This window comes from Anguilla anguilla, chromosome 1 (assembly GCF_013347855.1).
Source record: "Anguilla anguilla isolate fAngAng1 chromosome 1, fAngAng1.pri, whole genome shotgun sequence".
In the NCBI taxonomy this organism is placed as follows: Eukaryota; Metazoa; Chordata; class Actinopteri; order Anguilliformes; family Anguillidae; genus Anguilla; species Anguilla anguilla.
In genome coordinates, this window is record NC_049201.1 from 3,064,313 (window position 1) to 3,083,061 (window position 18,749).

The 18,749-nt window shown below is 45.4% G+C and overlaps 1 protein-coding gene across 2 annotated transcripts; it reads left to right on the forward strand.

Moving 5' to 3' along the window:
• The first annotated feature begins 1,864 nt into the window (after window positions 1-1,864).
• On the forward strand, window positions 1,865-6,883 carry meaf6 (MYST/Esa1-associated factor 6). 2 transcript variants are annotated; one of them, XM_035402793.1, is made up of 8 exons: window positions 1,865-2,068; window positions 2,993-3,108; window positions 3,224-3,311; window positions 3,537-3,582; window positions 3,849-4,038; window positions 5,371-5,400; window positions 6,206-6,239; window positions 6,616-6,883. In XM_035402793.1, the coding sequence occupies exons 1-8, from the start codon at window positions 1,979-1,981 to the stop codon at window positions 6,622-6,624; spliced, it is 603 nt and encodes a 200-aa protein (XP_035258684.1). In that variant the 5' UTR covers window positions 1,865-1,978; the 3' UTR covers window positions 6,625-6,883. The 2 variants fall into 2 exon arrangements, with proteins under 2 accessions (XP_035258684.1, XP_035258692.1); XM_035402801.1 differs by lacking the exon at window positions 5,371-5,400 and having other exon boundaries at window positions 1,867-2,068.
• Window positions 6,884-18,749: the final 11,866 nt, after the last annotated feature.

The following is an 18,749-nucleotide window of genomic DNA, read 5'->3' on the forward strand; positions in this document are numbered from 1 at the left end:
CCGTTCCACTCGCCCTTTCAAAAATGAAGCAATTAAGAGCCGCAAACCGTTACGTCGGCATTTTAAAGTGGACCCCGGACTAAACGAAACGAACACCTGCCTAAAGTATGGTGACTAAAAGACTGATTATGTTCGGTTTGCTGCAACTTTTACACTGGCCAATAGCATCGCCTAGCTCAGTGGTGACCTACCTCGGTCCTGGAGTAGCCTACCCCTGTGTTCAAGAGGGTAAATAATCAACCACAATAAAACACAATATTTAAGAAAAATTAACAACCTTTTTTAAATTTAAATTAACCGAAAACCAGCATACACGTGGGTACTCCAGGACAGAGGTTGGGAACCAACCGTAGTTTTCAATACGTTGTTACCCCACCACAAGTATTAATGCGCCAATGTTCTCGACCCCTGTGACTCCTGAGAAATGAAACACAATTATTTTGTACGAACTTTCCGTTCAACAGAACATTTGAAAAGAACATAACGTTCTGCCCCTTTGAATAAGACCTCGCTTTGTGTTTTCCCCACATTCTGACGATGATTTAGAAATCACTCAAAACGTGATGACGGTTTGCATTCAGCAGTCACCAGACCATGTAAAGTAACTTCAAAGAGCGACCAGAATGCATGTAATTTAATTGGGCAGGTCTGTTTCCTAACAACAAGCCTGCATATACCAGAAGTGTTCTGTAGGGCTGACGCACATGCTTTCCTTTAATTGCCACCAGTTGCCCCGGTCTAATGAACCAATTAGCCAAATGTGCAAACACTGCTCGACTGGATAATTTACCATAGTGAAATATTTCATATAGGGACACAATGACATTCTACATCTGCTATTCGTGAGCCCATCAAGAAATGTTTTGCTAAATTTAAAATAAATGATTTAGCTAACGATATAATTAAGAGCAGGGAATCCATAGATATGGCCCTCTTTCCTACCCCTGCACGAGGCACTTCTCCCCGGAAAACTGATTGCAATGTGTGTATTATCATCAGGGTTCTGGCTCTCTCTCCAGCGCAGATGCCAACATTCCGCATTCCGGAGTTGATACGAGACATTGGCTGACTCTGTAGGTATCAGTTATGAAATATTTATTTCACGATTGTGCCAGTATTGCTAATCTAGCCAGCAGATCCAGGCTATTAGTTCCACTCGTAATGCTTTTTTTTTGTGTGAAGTGGTACATTTCTCTTCTCGTCTCAACTGTACAGATCTGCTTAGATATTGCATGTTTTTTTTTTTTTTTTGCACATTCACTGAGTCTACAGACCAAGGTTTTTATTACATTCTAGTAAACATCAGAGATGTAGAGTAATGAGATTTGATATTTGAGATTTTCGGAAGTAAGAGAAGGCAAGTACACTGCTGAAGCAATGAAAGAAAGACTCTTTGAACCATGTCTATAACCATCAGTCAAGCATGATGGATGATCAGAGCAAGTTTGAGGGTGTATAACCACATCTGGTGTTGGTGATTTGGTTCCGATTGAAGGCACCACGAATGCTGATAAATACAAACAAATCTTAGTATATCATAAAATATCTTGTGGACAATGTTCAGAACTCAACAACACTGAATGTGTTTAACTTTAACTGAATTTATCTGGAAAACGAGATTTCATTGAATTACAGTAGGGCGTCTTCCAAAAAATAAATAATGCTAAACGCACTTAACTATAGCCAAGTCCATTGACATAAAAAGGTATTTAAGTGTATTTACATTGGGTAAAAGTAAAAGGGAAAATCCAAAAGGAAAATAATTGTTCTTTTATAAATAAATTAATTAATGACATTTTCTCGAATATGACGTATGACGTATGACCTTAACATCCCACCCCGTATCATTCAAACACATTTACTGCCTCTTGTGGCAGCTCACGGTAAGGTTCACAGGCGGAGTTACAAATGTAGGCGCCTTTTTGCGCTGGTGAAGGAGCTCCTTTTGTTTTTATTCCGTTCATTTTTCATATCCAATATGGCTATGCACGCTAAAGCAACGCCGCCTCAGATCCCGGACACACGTCGGGAACTGACAGAACTGGTGAAGAGGAAACAAGAACTTGCGGTAAATACTCTCGTCTGAGAGACTTGATACATTTTTCGAAATAAACAACGGCAAATGAATGGGGTTTACTCGTGTACCTGTAACTCTAGCGACATAGTTACGTTACGTCCGCAACGCAACAAAATGATTGGTTGGTTTATTTGGTGAAGCTGCGTAATCCGTTGTTGTGAATAGCACGTAGCCTGCTACGCGTAGTGGCGCTGGAGGCTTGGCCGTTCTCAGGCGAGTTTATCCCCGCATAACAAATCAGGAAAGTCCGCTGGAAATATGGTTTTGGGAGGCCTAGGTTCATGTCTGTAAATCAAAGTTGGTTTAAGAGCTTGTTTCCTTTGTATGTCGGAAAGTAGGCGGAACACAGCTAGCTAACAGTTGGAAACAAACTGTTTATATAACGTTATCATAACTAGACTAGGATAAATGGTTCAAAATCAACCACACCGCTAACGTTAACATTAGCTAGCGAGTTACATAACGTAGCGAGTTGCACTGTACAAGTTGTACTTTCCTGCTATAGCGATCTTGTGGCTAGTGTAACCCACGGTTATCTATCTTATGTATTTTACGTACTTGCTAACTTATTTTCTCTCTTAAGTAGATAAGTTATTGCATCAATAAAGTCCCACTCCTATTGACAATTCACACACAATATCTGTATAGCTTGCTTGTTAAATATAATATTAAGTCAAAGCGAGGGTCTGTTTAACATTGTCACTGAAGTTACTGAGTAGCTAGCATGTTAGCTAGCACCCAAACAAACCTACTTGCCACTAAGCCCGGTTTGACCCACTAGTTTAGATATGTCTCCGTATCATTGACGTTAACTACCTGCCATGAGTAACTAAGAGGTCAGTAACTACCTAGTTGCCACGACTAGTTGCAAGATGTAGAGAAATAATTGGAATCCTGTGTTGTGTTTTGTTGCAGGAGACACTGGCAAACTTGGAGCGGCAGATCTATGCGTTTGAGGGGAGTTACCTGGAAGACACTCAGATGTACGGGAACATCATCCGAGGATGGGATCGTTACCTTACCAACCAAAAGTGAGTTGCTGTATGATTTTTTTAAAAAGTACTGTAATTCAGAATCGCATGGTAAATGAAATCCGTACAGCTTTATGTATACTTAACACATACACATGACATAACTTTGTTGCAGAAACTCCAACAGCAAGAATGACAGAAGAAACAGAAAGTTCAAAGAGGCGGAACGTCTTTTCAGTAAATCGTCGGTCACTTCTGTTGCGGTAAAGTGCCTTCCTTTGATCCACCAGTTTTGTCTTTTTTAAAACTTTAGTTTGCTGTCACTAGACCTTCATTTGGTTTGACTAGAGGGGGCATCTGTTTGTTATTGCTGCTATTATTCAGTCATAACTGGTGCTAGGAACAGTTTCCCCCATGTTTATCTTTCATAATTTCACACAATCCATGCTCAGTCTGTCTTGCTGTTTGTGTGTGTGTTATCGTTGTAGGCTGTCAGTGCTTTAGGGGGGATACAGGACCAGCTAATTGAAAAACGTGAGTACTGTTTGTTTTGTCAGACATCTGTCTCTGATTTCATTACACTTAGCCGATGCTCTTATCCAGAGCGACTTACCAAAGTGGATCCCTGATGGCAAGCGACTCCAGGCCGGAACTGGGCCGATTCTGGCCTATAGCCAGCTCTGCCTTGCTGGACTCAGTGCAGATTTGGCCCGGAGTCACTTGCTATCTGGGAAGAACGTTGGTGTTGACTCTCAGAGCTACGGAAGTGTGATGTCACTGATACAAGCCCCGCCCCCCAGGTGAGCCGGGCAGCGGCACAGAGAGCGATAACTCGCCCGACTTCCAGAACCAGGAGAACGAGCCGAGCCAGGAGGACACCGAGGACCCCGACGGAGCCCTGCAGGGGATGAAGCCTCAGAAAGCGGCCTCCTCTTCCTCGGGTAGTCACCACGGAAGCCACAAGAAACGGAAAAACAAGAACCGGCACAGGTAGACCAGCCCCCCGCCCCGCCAGCCCACCGCCATCTCCTGAGAATGAGGTTACACAGCTCCTGCAGCGCGGGGTCTTCAAACTCCAGACCTGTAGGGCTGCAGTGTGGGGTCTTCAAACTCCAGCTGCAGTGTGGGGTCTTCAAACTCCAGTCCTGTAGGGCTGCAGTGTGGGGTCTTCAAACTCCAGCTGCAGTGTGGGGTCTTCAAACCCCAGTCCTGTAGGGCTGCAGTGTGAAGACCTCAAACTCCAGTCCTGTAGGGCTGCAGTGTGGGGTCTTCAAACCCCAGTCCTGTAGGGCTGCAGTGTGAAGGCCTCAAACCCCAGTCCTGTAGGGCTGCAGTGTGAAGACCTCAAATGTTTTGGGTATAGTTCTGGGATTCCTGTGGACATTGCTAGAAAGCATCAGAAAGTGTCAACCAATCGCCATCAGAAATGTTCTGTTGGCTGTTACCAGTGTACTCTGTGATTGGCTGAGCTCCTCTGCTCGTGGGTTTGCTGACATCCCAGCCACCTAATCCCTGTTTTATTATGGCTGACTTCTGAGAGAGTCTTGGGTGAAGCAGGGAGTTGCCGGTTTTGGATGCTAAGCGATTCTCCTCAGTTTCCTTGTCCCTGTAGCCAGTGAGTTAAACTGCTTGTGTCTGCCCAATCTCTAGTTCCCTGCTTTTGCATTCACTTTGAACTGAGCACACACAATGCCTTAGTTTAAACTAGGCTAAATTAACATGCAGCTAACAACCTGCTTCCTCTCTGTACAGGAATAATTAGCTGCTAAAGTTTGAGATTGTTTCGGTTATTTTGGAATAGTTATTAATTATCGATGTTTCTCTAGTTTTCTAGATTTAAAAGCAGAATTTCCCCTTTCACAAGCATTGCTGTAACCATTTTTTAACCATAACCAACATTTTTTTTCTTAATTTTTATGCAGTTAGGCCCTTCTCATACCCAACAAATTACTGAACCTCTTCACCAAATTTTCACTTCACATGCATAGCATTTACATCGCATCCACTCATACATCTGGATATATACTGAAGCAATGCATGTTAAGTACCTTGCTCAAGGGTACAACAACCGCATCCTACCTGGGAATCAAACCTGTGACCTTTAGGTTACAAGGCCAGCTCCTTACCCGTTATACTACACTGCTGCCTACTGTTAGTAATGGCTAGTGTAGCTGGGAGGGCTCTGTGATTGGTTAGTGTAGCTGGGAGGGCCCTGTGATTGGTTAGCGTAGCTGGACAGGCCCTGTGATTGGTCAGTGTAACTGAAGGGCTCTGTGTGTATTAATGTCTCCTGCCTTCTTCCTCCCCTAACGCTGCTCTTAGCCCGTCTGGCATGTTTGATTATGACTTTGAGTAAGTTTGACCTTTAATTCAGTACTCCTGCAGTGTCCTCCCTTCCCTCTCGGCCACCCCATCCCTCCCATTCTCCTCTCCCCCTCTCCCTCCATCTCACCCCGAGTTCTTCCCTCCCTCCTCTCTCGTTCTCGCCTCATTTTCTCCCTCCCCCTCTCCCTCCCTCTTTCCTGTGCCTTAGCATTAGTTCTCAGCCATTCGTTCCATTGTGTCATGTGATTGTGTGTACAGCGCATCCATTTGGTGCCCTGTGTTTCTTAAACATTGGCTGAGCACGAACCGTTTAAGCCTTCTCAAAAAGCTGTGAAATTCACAGATTATTACCAAAAAAAAAAAAAAATTAGAATAAGTTTTTAAAACCAAAACATTTCCCCAAGTTATTTGTAATGGTGATCATTAAAAAAAAGCCATTTTCCAGGATTTGGAAACTCTTATATTAATATTTGAATTCTGGAGATGGGGTGGGCAATCTGAGAAATTTCCGGTCGTGGTGGTTGAGTCGAATTGAACAGTGTTTAAGAAATGGGGGTTCATCTCGGTTCTGTTCCCATTAGTTGGTGTTTTGGGGGTTCGGATTTCCCCTACCCACGGCTTCCCCGTCATTCCCTGACAGAAGGGAACAGGAAGTTGTGTGTAGGGGACAGCTGGACCCCGCCCCCCCCCCCCCCATGACACTCCAGTTCCTGTTCGAGTGTGTCTCTGTGGTTCAGTCGTGTTGTTGTTGAGTGCGCCTGCGGTCACCGTAGCGACCGGTGGAATGCCCAGCTCTTCATTTCCTTTAACGGGTTTCCTTTTGGTTTTCTAGAATTGACCTGAAGATGAACAAAAAACCGAGAACCGTAAGTTGCTCCTCTCTCAAATTTGCGGATTATTTGTGAAAATGTGTTGACGTTTTCCCGATATTAATGTATTATAATGTATTGTGTATATCCGACCACATACTTGTTAACAGCCTGCCTTTGAATGGAGGCTATTGGCAGTTACTCTCTAACTCTCTAATAGATTAGCATCAGCATATTGCACAGTTTCACAATAGAAGACAAATATGACAAAAAAATTAAATTTTCATCCTCATCTGGAATGAAAGCTAAGTGGTGATCTTTAATGAACACAGCTGCTCTGTCTATATCTCTAATGCTACATCTTTAATGAACACAGCTGCTATGTCTATATCTGTAATGCTGTATCTTTAATGAAGATTTCATTGTGTTTCAGGACTACTAGGCCACCTGACAACCTGTGAGACGACAAGAGAAGGGATTCCACCCCAGGGGGGTTGGGGTTGGTGGGGGGGGGGGGGGGGGGGGGGGGGGGGGGGGGTGGTCGGCGGGGGGCGTGCTGGGCATGGTTCAGCTCCGGCCAGCAGCACCCCTGTACAGGCACAAACTTCTCCGTTAGAAAAATACTCATTGAAAGTGCTTCACTGTCTGCCCCTCCACCCACCAAACCCATTGACTCCCCCCTCCAACCCCCCCCCCCCCCCTACATAAGTGTGCTTTGTATCTCAGAGCCTCCATCCCATAATTCTCCTCCCTCCTCCCTCACCTCTTCATTTGGTGTTTTAGAGAAGAAGCCGTGTCATGTGTCGTAGTAAGTACTCTGGCTCGCTGCTAGGGGGCGCCAGACGTTAGGCCTGTTTGTTTCGAGCACGGAGTCGTTGCATGCCGTACCTGTCATACAGCACGCAGAGTCGATCGTGAATGTTAGCGTCCTCCGGTTCTCCCTTCGTTGTGACTCGCTAATTGGATTTTAAAGCAAGATTCTTTACTTTTTATTTTTATTTTTTACTTTTACTTTTCCTTTTTTATTTGGTTGTGTAGTTCTGACTGTACACCTGAATAGCTGTATGATTTTTTTTTTTTCCTTTTTTTTGTATTTTGTTTTCTATGCGTGGAAAAAAACATGTTCGACCTTTGTAATAAAAATGTAATAAAAAAAAAAAGTATATGCAAATAAAAATAAAAAAACGTGATGGATTTTGTGATTGAGGTGAAAGGGAGTGGGTGGGTGAGTGTGATTTAACACAACATTTTACATACTGCCCAGCTGCTAAACATCTTTAGACTGCTCTGAATTATGGGATGGTTAGCTAAAAAGAACAAAATAAAGATATTTTTAAACATAGTATTTCCACGCCACATGACAAAGGATGTTACATTTCTGAGTTTCCATTTGCTCACACGTTACTCAGAACTCACTGCACGCAGGGTCAACTTGTGTCCCCCAACCCAGACTGACACACTGATTCAATTTAGAATCATGGAATAAAGGAATCTACAGCCCCTAAAACATCATATGCATTGTGGTGATATACTGCAGATGATTCACATGTTCTTGAGGTGGAAGCTGGGCAGCACAATGGTCCTGCCTCTCACCAGCTGCATGCTGGGATATGATCAACCCCCTTGAAAGACATGCAGGTTAGTCCAATTGGAATAGCTCTATTTCCCACAGGTATGACTGCTTTATTGAATGGCTTGTGTGCCCTGTGCACGATTAGTGACCTGTCCAGAGTGTCCTCTTGCCACTTGCATGACCAGGAATAAGCGATTTAGGAAAGGAAGGATGAATGAAGGTTAAAGCTTGGCTGGAAACCTGAATCCTGGCACGTAAGTATAAGTGATTCCTGTTGATAGTAAGTAACAGGGAAAAAGTTTTGAAAAGTTATTGTGCAATACTAAAATTGACCACTGGAGTGCGCTGAATGACACAAATTCATCCACAGCCTCTTGCTCGGGAAGCCTCAGGGAGATATTTAATTTACAAAAAAAACAAAAAAACAATTTGAAGTGTTAGGCAACTTGGTATGATTAAAATAAGATATGGCATCTAATTACAGCGGAATAGCGTACATTAAAATGAGTTAATTATTTTAGGAATATAATTATGTACTTTGCAGCGATAGATATACGAGGCGTAATTATTTATGATGATGATTCCTCCTTTACTTACCTGTAACCAGTTCCCACATTTTAACACCACACAAGTGCCATTAAACAGGGGCAGACATTTTGTCTGTGGGGCGGCGCTAGTTGTGCTCGCTTCCTTGATGTCTATGTTTGGCTCGCGGAGAATAACTCTTCTGGGAATGTTGACTCTTGAGTGCGTTGCGTGGCCATTACCGAATGTTCTTCTGTCGCCGCGCGGTTTACACTGCGCACGAAGAACGATAAACAGACCTGAAGTGGAGGGTAAATAATTGGCGCTATAGATCTCGTTCCCGTCCGTCTGCTGAAGAGCCCCATCTCCGGGAGCTTCTCTGCTGTTTTGGCAAGGAACCTTGGCCCTTTCTCCTTCTCGCTGCGTGACTGGGGCTGGGGGGAGCAGTGGCTTGCTAACACTGGGCCACTCAGACTCCTTCCCAGCTGGAGCGCGGGAGGCTACAGCGCCGCCCGTGAGGCAAGTTCGGCTGCATACGTGCTGGAGCTCGCGTTCCACTCGCGCTGGAATCACATTCTGATTCCACGTGAGAGTAGGTGTCTACATAGCTGAGTAGCTGGCTAGCTAACCACCAGAGGGCTAACTACCTTGGTGCAGCCATATTTACTCTCATATATCACAGTTTCCATTGGCCATAATTCTTTGTGAGTGTGTGTGTGACAGTGGTCACTGTTGAGTATTTTTTGTATGTTCCTACCTCCAGTGGAAGTGCTGGTCCTCAGCAGAGACTGTAAAAAATATGGACACAGCTACTGTGACGTCACCCATTGACTCTCCGTGGGTCTCTAAAACACGTTTTGAAGCTCAATGGCGGGCGCGGCCATTTTCTCGATTTGGAGCCAAAACCATAGAGTTAAGCGGTCTTGTGATTTTTACAATTTGATTGACAGTCCGGTGCGGAAAAGCCCCTCAACCTGAACGAGGCTAGCTGACTGTCTGCCGTTATGTTTTAAAATATATTATCAGATGTTTACGGAGTTTAATTTCCATCCGTGACTGTACTGTGCCATGTAATCACGTTATGTATGACATTAAAAATACAATTAGGCTATGTTCAGTTATCTTCAATGTATGTTTCTCAGCAAAACGAATATGCTTAGCTAGCATATCAGCTTGCCAGTGAGCTAGGTAGGCTGTCCGTGGTTAGCTCACGCGTTAGCAATATGAACCACAGGGGAAGAACATTGACTACACTGATGGTCAATCAATCGGAGATGTGTAGGCTACTGGTGATTTGACTAGGCAAATTTTCGTATAACTGTCTGGTAGATCTGTTAACCGAGCAAGTTATCGTCGTAGGTTTTCGCCAGTCAGATAATGAGCCTGCTACTACTAGCTACTCCATCGCCGTTTGTGGTGTTCACTTGCTGGGTGACGCTAGCTGACCGATCGTTCGCAAATCACTTTCTACCGAACAAAAATTAACACTCAGCGGTGATTAACAAATCTACCAAGTATTTTAATAACTGATCTGCAGGCGTGTAAATATGACAACGCACTTTGTACGGCAAGTTTTCCACCTGGTGCATGAAGAAAAATAATGTAGCCTACGTTGAATTTCTAATTATTATTAGGCTATTATTTTTTTCTTGTAAATCATCAAAACCAATGGAGAAAAGCCAATATACGCAAGGAGCCCCCAGAACCGATTCTGAGAACCACTGTCTTAAATGCCTAGCTTGTCGGTCTCTTAAATGCTAAAAACATGTTCCTTCCTAAATGCCAAGATGGTTCATTTCGTTAAATTCTGTGTGTGTGATTTCATCGTGTGTTGTATATTCAGCAAATGAACCTTGAAACTCTTAATTCGCTTCGTGAAACTGAAAAAGTGTTTATCCCAAAATCGGGATTATAGTAGCTTTGTCACATGCGTGAAGCATGGCCCAGGTAGACATTTACGGAATGTACACGACTGACAAGCCGCCAAACACGTTTGACAGATTGGATGTTTGCCGGTTAAGGTTAGCTAGCTAGTCAAATGGCTTGGTAGCCGAAGTTGCGAACTGTTTTAGCACAGGCTACTACTGGACTACCAAATATAGCAAGCTGATTACGCTTTCTGCCAAGTAATTATTTGGTTAAGTAGGCTAAAGGAAATAGTAAAAATGACTCGGATACCGAAAAACTTAAGAGGAGGATTATTTTATGGTCGTCTAGAGCAGCTGTAAATAGCACACGCCATAATGAAATCACCACGAAATGGGATGCCTGCATTTTCAGAATTAGCACAGGCGGACCGTAGCCGTAGCCGCAATGGCAAGGCCAAGAAGCGCCACCGCCCACCCCAGTGACCATAGACTGTAGCCCCTACTGTAGCTGAGTCCTCTGCAGTATCCGGAAGTGACGCAAGCTGTACCTCATTGGTCCAGAACAAATATTGGCACTGTGCCCAAATGACGCAATAAATCATGAAATCGACCCATGGACAGTCATAAGACCAATAAAATACACCTATTATGACTATTTGTTCTTTTGAGAAAAAATTATTGACTTTGTATTTTGATCGCATTTGTACCGTAGACTTACATGGAAACCGGATATGAAAACACCTATACTGGAGCCATCCGTAGTGGCGCTAGTGAGCAACCAGGAACTACAACACCAGGAAATGAGCTTCAAAAACGAAGTCTGGTTTTGGCCGCTTGGACCTCAGTACCAACAGGGAAGTTAGGTCCTCACAATTATGGCAGTACGTGTGTGTGTGTGTGTAACAAAAAAGTCCCATCCCATAGAATGTAGTGCTTGGGTGATGGCCTCCAGGCATTCCTCACTGCTCTGTCAAGCTGTGTTCTGATCTTACAGTGACCCCTGCCAGCCAATAAGTGATGTATTTAAAAAAAGAAATGTTGTATTTGAGATTTATGTAATAACCAATAAACGACAAAAATAAACTATGGTTGGTATCGCAGATCTTTCGGGTCACTGCCCTGAGGCCATCGCTACAATACAAAGCAGCCTACAAGTCCATAATGACAAACAGCTCCTCTTGGAAATAACCATAGTAACCACTAGCACTAGCAAGAAAAGAGTTGACAGAAACTGTCCACTAGTAGTGAACTCAGCCATTACACCAGTGATTTAAGCAAGACACTAAATGCACATACTTGAGGCAATGTGCTCAGACCTAATTTATATTATAACAATACAGACAGCTGACATAAATGAATACATGAAGTGATTTGCAGCCGATTTGCCTCGTATTCGCTCTTCTGCAGAGTTGTTTGAGGTGCGGTTTGGAACAATGGCGTAGAGGGGAAGTTTTCACAGCAAGTTGGACGAACCTCGCCAGGCTTCTGGGTCAGAGGACCAGTTCCCACAGTTCTTGACTCTCAGCTCCCAGAATTTATTGTGGCAGAATGGGCACTGTGTACACAGTAATATTATTACTTGTGCGGTCGCGCTCGTGAGAAAGCTGCGGTCGGGACCTATTGAAATGCAAAGCAATGCCTACTGCAAAGTCTGCTTTGCTTCAAACGTCTCTGTCAGCGGCACCCCGTGTGTTTGGATGTTCCGGGCAACCTATCAGCAAGGAGACAGACTTCAGAATATATGATGATGAGAACAGACTGTTCAGCCCATCTAAGCGCATTTAACAAAACTTCACTTGGATGTGGAGTGGAGGCAGGAGAGACAGAGATCCATGGGGTGTTTAGTCCAGGATTGTTGGGAAGCAGTGTGGGTAAAGAAATGTGTTTGTTACCTAAGGGTTGCAGGTTTGATTCTCAAGTAGGACACTGCCGTTGTACCACAGAGCAAGGTCCATCCAGCTGTGTAAATGGATACTGTGTAGCAATGTAGAAATGCAGAAGTTGTGAATGTTTATGCTAATGTCCCCCAGCAAGAAGGGGGCTGCATTTGTGTTTGGAAACCTAGGCCATGGGTGTGCTACATTCCCTTTGCAAGGTGCTCATGGGAAATGTAGTTAGTCTGTATGATGGAGACTGCCATATTCAATCAGTGATTTTCACAGCTAACCGACACCATGTTCTCCATGCACCCTTTGAAATTGCCAGTTACAAGACATAGCTAGCGAAAGAATATGTCGGTACCACTCTTCCACAATTTTTCATTGTTGTGATAATGAAGCATAAATCATGGAACAGGGGTCTCCTGCTGAGCTGCAAGGGCTGATGGGATGCATTGCTCGTCAGCCGTAAATTGATCAATTACCCTAAAGCAGGTTGATTGCCGAGTGAACCCCCCCCCCCCCCCCGCCCCACTGGTGTTTTTGGTCTGCTTGCTGATTTTACACACTTCATATTAGCATATAACCCACACTGTATATGATGGAAGTATTTGACTTTATTAAAACTGCGTGTCACATTGCAGTAATATTTATCTAATTGAGCCGGCCTGGTTAACTCCATAAATGTGTTCCAGAAAATTATTTTAAGTTTTATTTTTTACTTTTATTTGCACTTACTCTCAGTGGTGTCTTTGTAACCAAACCCGAACCCTAATCGTTTGCCATGCTTTAGACTCGATGTGCTCTCTATGAAAGGTGGCGATTTACAAAAGTTAGGTATGACGCAATCACAGGCCACTTCAATTGTTTATTAATGAATGTGCTTATCCATCCCTGCTTTTACTGGCATTCTGCTTATGCTGGCTCTAAGTCAATATAACAGTTCTCGTAAATTAAAACAATCGAGGTGAAGTGAATTAGGGTTATTTGCGTAAAAAAAAAAGTACCCAAGATACGGAAATTAGACACCGCGCGCACGCAACGACGGACAGCGAAGAGCCGTTTGGAACCCCTTGGCGCTGCGAGCCTGTGAGTTACAGCGTTCCGTTTGAAACGCGGGTTTGACGTGGTTGCCGGGAAACACACGTGTAAGCTGTTAGCGCCAGGGTTTCCTTTCCCGCCGTCGTTACCCACAAACCCATGCTTCTCCGCCTGGGAGTGATTTGTGGAACATCGCCGGCGGCGTCGGCGCGTTCATGGCGGCTCCGCTCTGCTCACGCGCTCTGTATCCGCTTGCTTTTGAGGTTTGATTTTTTATTTTTTTTTTGTCTGTGTGCATATTTATATATTTATTTATGCGCTGATTGATTCTGGGTTTATTTATTTATTTTTTTTGTCGTCGGAGGTCGTTCGATGCTGATTCACGTTTTTGGAAGCCTGTAGGAGCATGGCGTTCGTTCATTGGAAGTCGTTCGATGCTGATTCATGTTTTTGGAAGCCTGTAGGAGCGTGGTGTTCGCTCATTGGAAGTCGTTCGATGCTGATTCATGTTTTTGGAAGCCTGTAGGAGCATGGCGTTTGCTCATTGGAGGTCGTTCGATGCTGATTCATGTTTTTGGAAGCCTGTAGGAGCATGGCGTTCGCTCATTGGAGGTCGTTCGATGTTGATTCATGTTTTTGGAAGCCTGTAGGAGCATGGCGTTCGCTCATTGGAAGTCGTTCGATGCTGATTCATGTTTTTGGAAGCCCGTAGCTCATGGCGTTTGCTCATTGGAGGTCGTTCGATGTTGATTCATGTTTTTGGAAGCCTGTAGGAGCATGGCGTTCGCTCATTGGAGGTCGTTCGATGCTGATTCATGTTTTTGGAAGCCTGTAGGAGCATGGCGTTCGCTCATTGGAGGTCGTTCGATGTTGATTCATGTTTTTGGAAGCCTGTAGGAGCATGGCGTTCGCTCATTGGAAGTCGTTCGATGCTGATTCATGTTTTTGGAAGCCCGTAGCTCATGGCGTTTGCTCATTGGAGGTCGTTCGATGCTGATTCACGTTTTTGGAAGCCTGTAGGAGCATGGCGTTCGCTCATTGGAAGTCGTTCGATGCTGATTCATGTTTTTGGAAGCCTGTAGGAGCATGGCGTTCGCTCATTGGAAGTCGTTCGATGCTGATTCATGTTTTTGGAAGCCTGTAGGAGCATGGTGTTCGCTCGTGCGTACAGTGACTGCGTGGCTCGGCTGGTGCGCCGCGGAGCGACTTGAGCTAGCGGTAGTTTAGCTCATGGCAGAGCCGTAGAACTCGACTCATCCAACTCGAGTCCTGATTTTCATGACTCCTGACTCAGACTTGGACCTCAGAACCGATGACTCAGACTTGGACCTCAGAACCGATGACTCAGACTTGGACTCTGTCTCAAGCATGGGCTTCATTCGGAGACGAGGATTCACACTTGATCAAGACTTTCTTTTTTTTTTGGCAGTAGGTCATTATTTGTCATGAGATATTGATATATTGACCCTATTTCTTGTGTCTAAATAAAAGAGGATGTGCACACAACACTGGGGCAAAAAGGTTATCCCCTAGGTCAGCTCTCACAATGAGGCAGACTTGATTATCATGGACGTAAAGTACTAAGTGCATCTGATTGTGACTTGGACTTGGGGGCTCTACTTGGACTCTGTTTTAGTGACTTGGTCTTAGACTCAAACACAGGGGGCTCCAGACTCCAACTTACTCTTGAGGTGTGGCGATGTGATTACAACACTGTCTCCTGGATAAATGAAGGAAACATGACTAAAATGTGGCCTTTAAGTGTAAAATGTGCTGAGTGTAAGCTATTTCTCACAGACCTGAAATTTCCATAGGAGTGGTGGTGTTATGTAGTGAGTTAGGACATCAGTTTGAAACCTGGAGGTTGCAGGTTTGTGTCCATTCAAGGGCGCCGCTGTGGTACCCTCGAGCTAAAGCGTTTCACCTGAGTTGCCTCAGTCATGAACTCGGCTGCGTTCGTAGATAGTGTGGAAAATATGAGGCGATGTCCCTCCCCTGGGGTGAGGCTGTTTTTACAGAAATTGAAATCGTAGAAAAGGCCTTACCTCAGCGGTTTAAGCCGATGATGTCAGCACATCACACCTGGTGCCTGTGAGCCTTGGCAGCGCAGTCTGACAGTGATTGGCATGGATCTGAGCGGAATCTCTAGCAGGATCTTTCACAATGGCACTGTTTCCCCAAACAACCCCCCCCCCCCCCACACACACACACAACCCCTCGCCCCCCCCTGTTTTGATGCCCCCAGGTTATTTAGAGTGGTAGGTATATGTTAGGTCAGCTAGCTGCCAGTTGGGTTTTCAGTGGAGTGGAATCACAGGGTTGGGTGGATGATGGATGATGGTTTGTTTGGTTTGCTGGGATAAGTGCTGGGATGAGAAAACAAAAGAGTTGGCAAGAGAGAGAGAGTGTGAAAGAGAGTGTGTGTGTGTGTGAGAGAGAGAGAGAGTGTATGTGTGTGTGTGTGTGAGAGAGAGAGAGAGAGAGAGAGAGAGTGTGTGTGTGTGAGAGAGAGATAGAGAGATAGAGAGTGTGTGTGTGTGTGTGTGTGTGTGTGAGAGAGAGAGAGAGTGTGTGTGTGTGTGTGTGTGAGAGAGAGAGAGTGTGTGTGTGTGTGTGTGTGTGTGTGAGAGGGAGAGAGAGAGAGAGAGTGTGTGTGTGTGTGTGTGTGTGTGTGAGAGAGAGAGAGAGAGAGAGAGAGAGAGAGACGGTTTTATAACAGGGCAGTTGTGAAACCTCCCACTCTAAGCCAGCTCTTGACCTTAAATTGGGAATGAAGTGGTTGTGGGCAGCTGTATGGGCAAAACCATGCAGGCAGCTTCCAAACTGCCCTCACCAAACACCAGTCCTGAAGTGACTCTGGCCTCAGGGGTCACCAGTCTGCAGTGCTCTCAAAACAGCGTGTTATGGATCCAGTGAACTTCCTATAAATTTTTTCAGCATTCTTTTCTTTTTCTTTGCAAACACCCCACCCTACCGCACCCATTTTCTCTCCAAACTCGAAATGCCTGTGGGCGTGTGCCATTCCAGGATCATCCTGGTCGGTTTTGGTGGGCGCGACGCGCAAGCTTTCGCGGCGTCCAAAAAACGTGCTTCTTTCCAGCCAATCGGATGACCCTCCCCAGCTGCCGTACTACAACCCTGACACAGCTGATCCCGACAACCTGCAGGAACCCAGCTGTGCCAGAGGGGTCGCTATGGAGCAGATAGTACACTGCCCTCCTGGCTGTCTCCAGGCCCAATCATGTCTCACCTTGAGGGACTGACTTGGATGCAGTCGGTACTGGCACAGTCCAGATTTGACAGTAAAACCATTCAACCCCCTGACTATTGATCACCTTGATCATATATAAAGGGAAGTTTCAGTATCTGAGATCCTGCAATCTGATTGGTTCTGGCGAGTTTCAGCCGGCGTCACATTATCAGTCATTGGTCTGATTCACTTGGCTCATTAACATACAGCTTGAGCCTCCACATACAGTGCTGTATGTGAGATTATGATTGGCTAAAAGAAGTCAATCACTGTTGGTTTTATTAGCAAACCACATGCCAGGAAGTTGATGGACTTATCTCACATCACACTGACTGCTTAGTCAGGCTCATAGTAGCAGGAGGTTGTGAGTCTGACACATGAGGCTATGTCTTCAATTACCGGCTTGGCAACCTCCCCTAAGTTTGATTGAATGAGTACATCTGACACAGAGCACCATGAAAAAGACCGAAAATCATAACTTTGCTTATCTGTGCTTTTTTTTTTTGAAGCTGTAATTTCATAAACGTTAGCGAAATGAAGTGCTGCTCGCGAAGCTGTAAGCACACGGTGGAGCCTCATAAATTTTGCGATGGGGGCCCTGTTCACTCAAAGCTGCCTGACCTCAGAAGGCTCTTGACCAACATACGGAGGAAGCAGAGGTCACTGGCTTTCAGAAGATAAGAGAAGTTACTTCATGAGCACAGCATAAATAAGAGATAAGGTAATGTAAAATATCTCCAAGTACATCCTGCTCCAAAAAAAAAATAAAATAAAAAACGCTTGTAGGGAAGACCAGCTGGTCTGTTCATATGATGCCATTTTAACCCTTTGAAGAGTAAAGTAGAAGTAGACATTTAGTGTCTTTCAGGGACCTGTCAAGTATGCATAAAAGCATGGTCTCATGGACTACAGATTAATTCCTGCGACCCATTTTGGGTACCGATCCATAGTTTAAGAACCACTGCTCTAGAGCTGTGTCCTTTTGGGTTAAGACTGCCCTGAGCCAGACGTGGGACTGTCCCATCTGCACAGGGAGACACCCAGGCGAAACCCAAACTCTGACTCCCCGACCCTCTCTGGGATCCCACGTAAGCCTCTGGAATGTGCTCCTCTGGTCCGCGACGTCCTCCACCGTGCGATTCGAGCGCCACGTCCCACAGACATAAACCATAAAAACGGTCTTTTCTGAGGCCTTGGCTCTACTGTTAACACTGGTTGCTGCTCACCACACTTGCCTTTTTAAAATTCTTTTATCCGCCTCTATCCTTCAGTTTTTTTTTTTTTACATTACAAAAAAAACCCCCAACATTTTGTTTATGTAAAGCAAACTTCAGCAACCTTACCTGCCCCTCAAACGTCAGATCAATCGGCGTTGTGTAACTCATAATTTAGAACGCAGCTGATTAATATCTGTCCAATCACGCCTCAGGAGCGCATGATTTTGCACTAAAGGACGGGCAGGAATTCCTCTGAGATTACCGGCTGATTGACGGTGACGTGCGGACGGTGTGGTTTGAAGACGAGCTGTGGGGAAACGGACGCTCTGTTATGACGTGCTTTACAGAAGGGAGGGACCCGCGAGCCGCGTGCGAAGATTTACTCTTCACATCAAAGCGCAACGTCCGCATCGCTCCGGAAGATTGAGGACGCAGTCTGACCCAGAAAGAAGAAAAGGAAAATTTAGAAGCTGATCATGATACGGGAACTGCTAACACTTCAAAGCTGGCCGTTAACGTCGCAGAAATACCCCCTTTAACATGACTACTTCACGATAAATGGGAATGGCCAATTTCATTTTTTGTAGAAACAGTGTGAAGGACGCAGAAATGAAAAATGCCACGAGCTGGCTTGTTTGTGGTTGCTAAGATACTGAAAGCCGTTGTTGCTGCTTGTCAGAATTCTTTTTTTGTGGCGAACGAAAGCAGTTAAACTGCCGTGCAGGACTGCGAAGTGGCGGGATCTAGAAGAGCGGTTGCAGTCTGGAGCTTGCACACGCTCCGCTCATTTCTAGACATGAACTGACAGAAAGGCAGCGTGTGTTTCCATGGCGCGCGCGCAACGCTCGTTCGCGCGTTCCCAAAACCGTCAGGCAGCCGCTGCAGCGTCGGGACAGGCCTAAGCACGGTGAACACCCGTCGCCATTCCAAAGCGGGGGGGGGGGGGGGGGTGGGAGAAGCTACTAAAACCGGGATAAAAAGAGGAGCCCAGCCCAGCCCATGTGAGAGGCAGAGAGGGCTGGCAGCTGTCGGGGAGTCTCCGTGGTTAGAGAGCTGCCGGGGCTCGCTGCCGCTCCTGGGACAGGGAAGCGGCTCGTACCAGAGGAGAGACGCTTACACAAGTCGGTTTCTCCTCCCCAAACCGCCGCCGCCGCCGCCGCCGCTGCTGGCTGACCCGCTACTGATCTGAGATCAGAATAGAGATACGCCCTCCCTG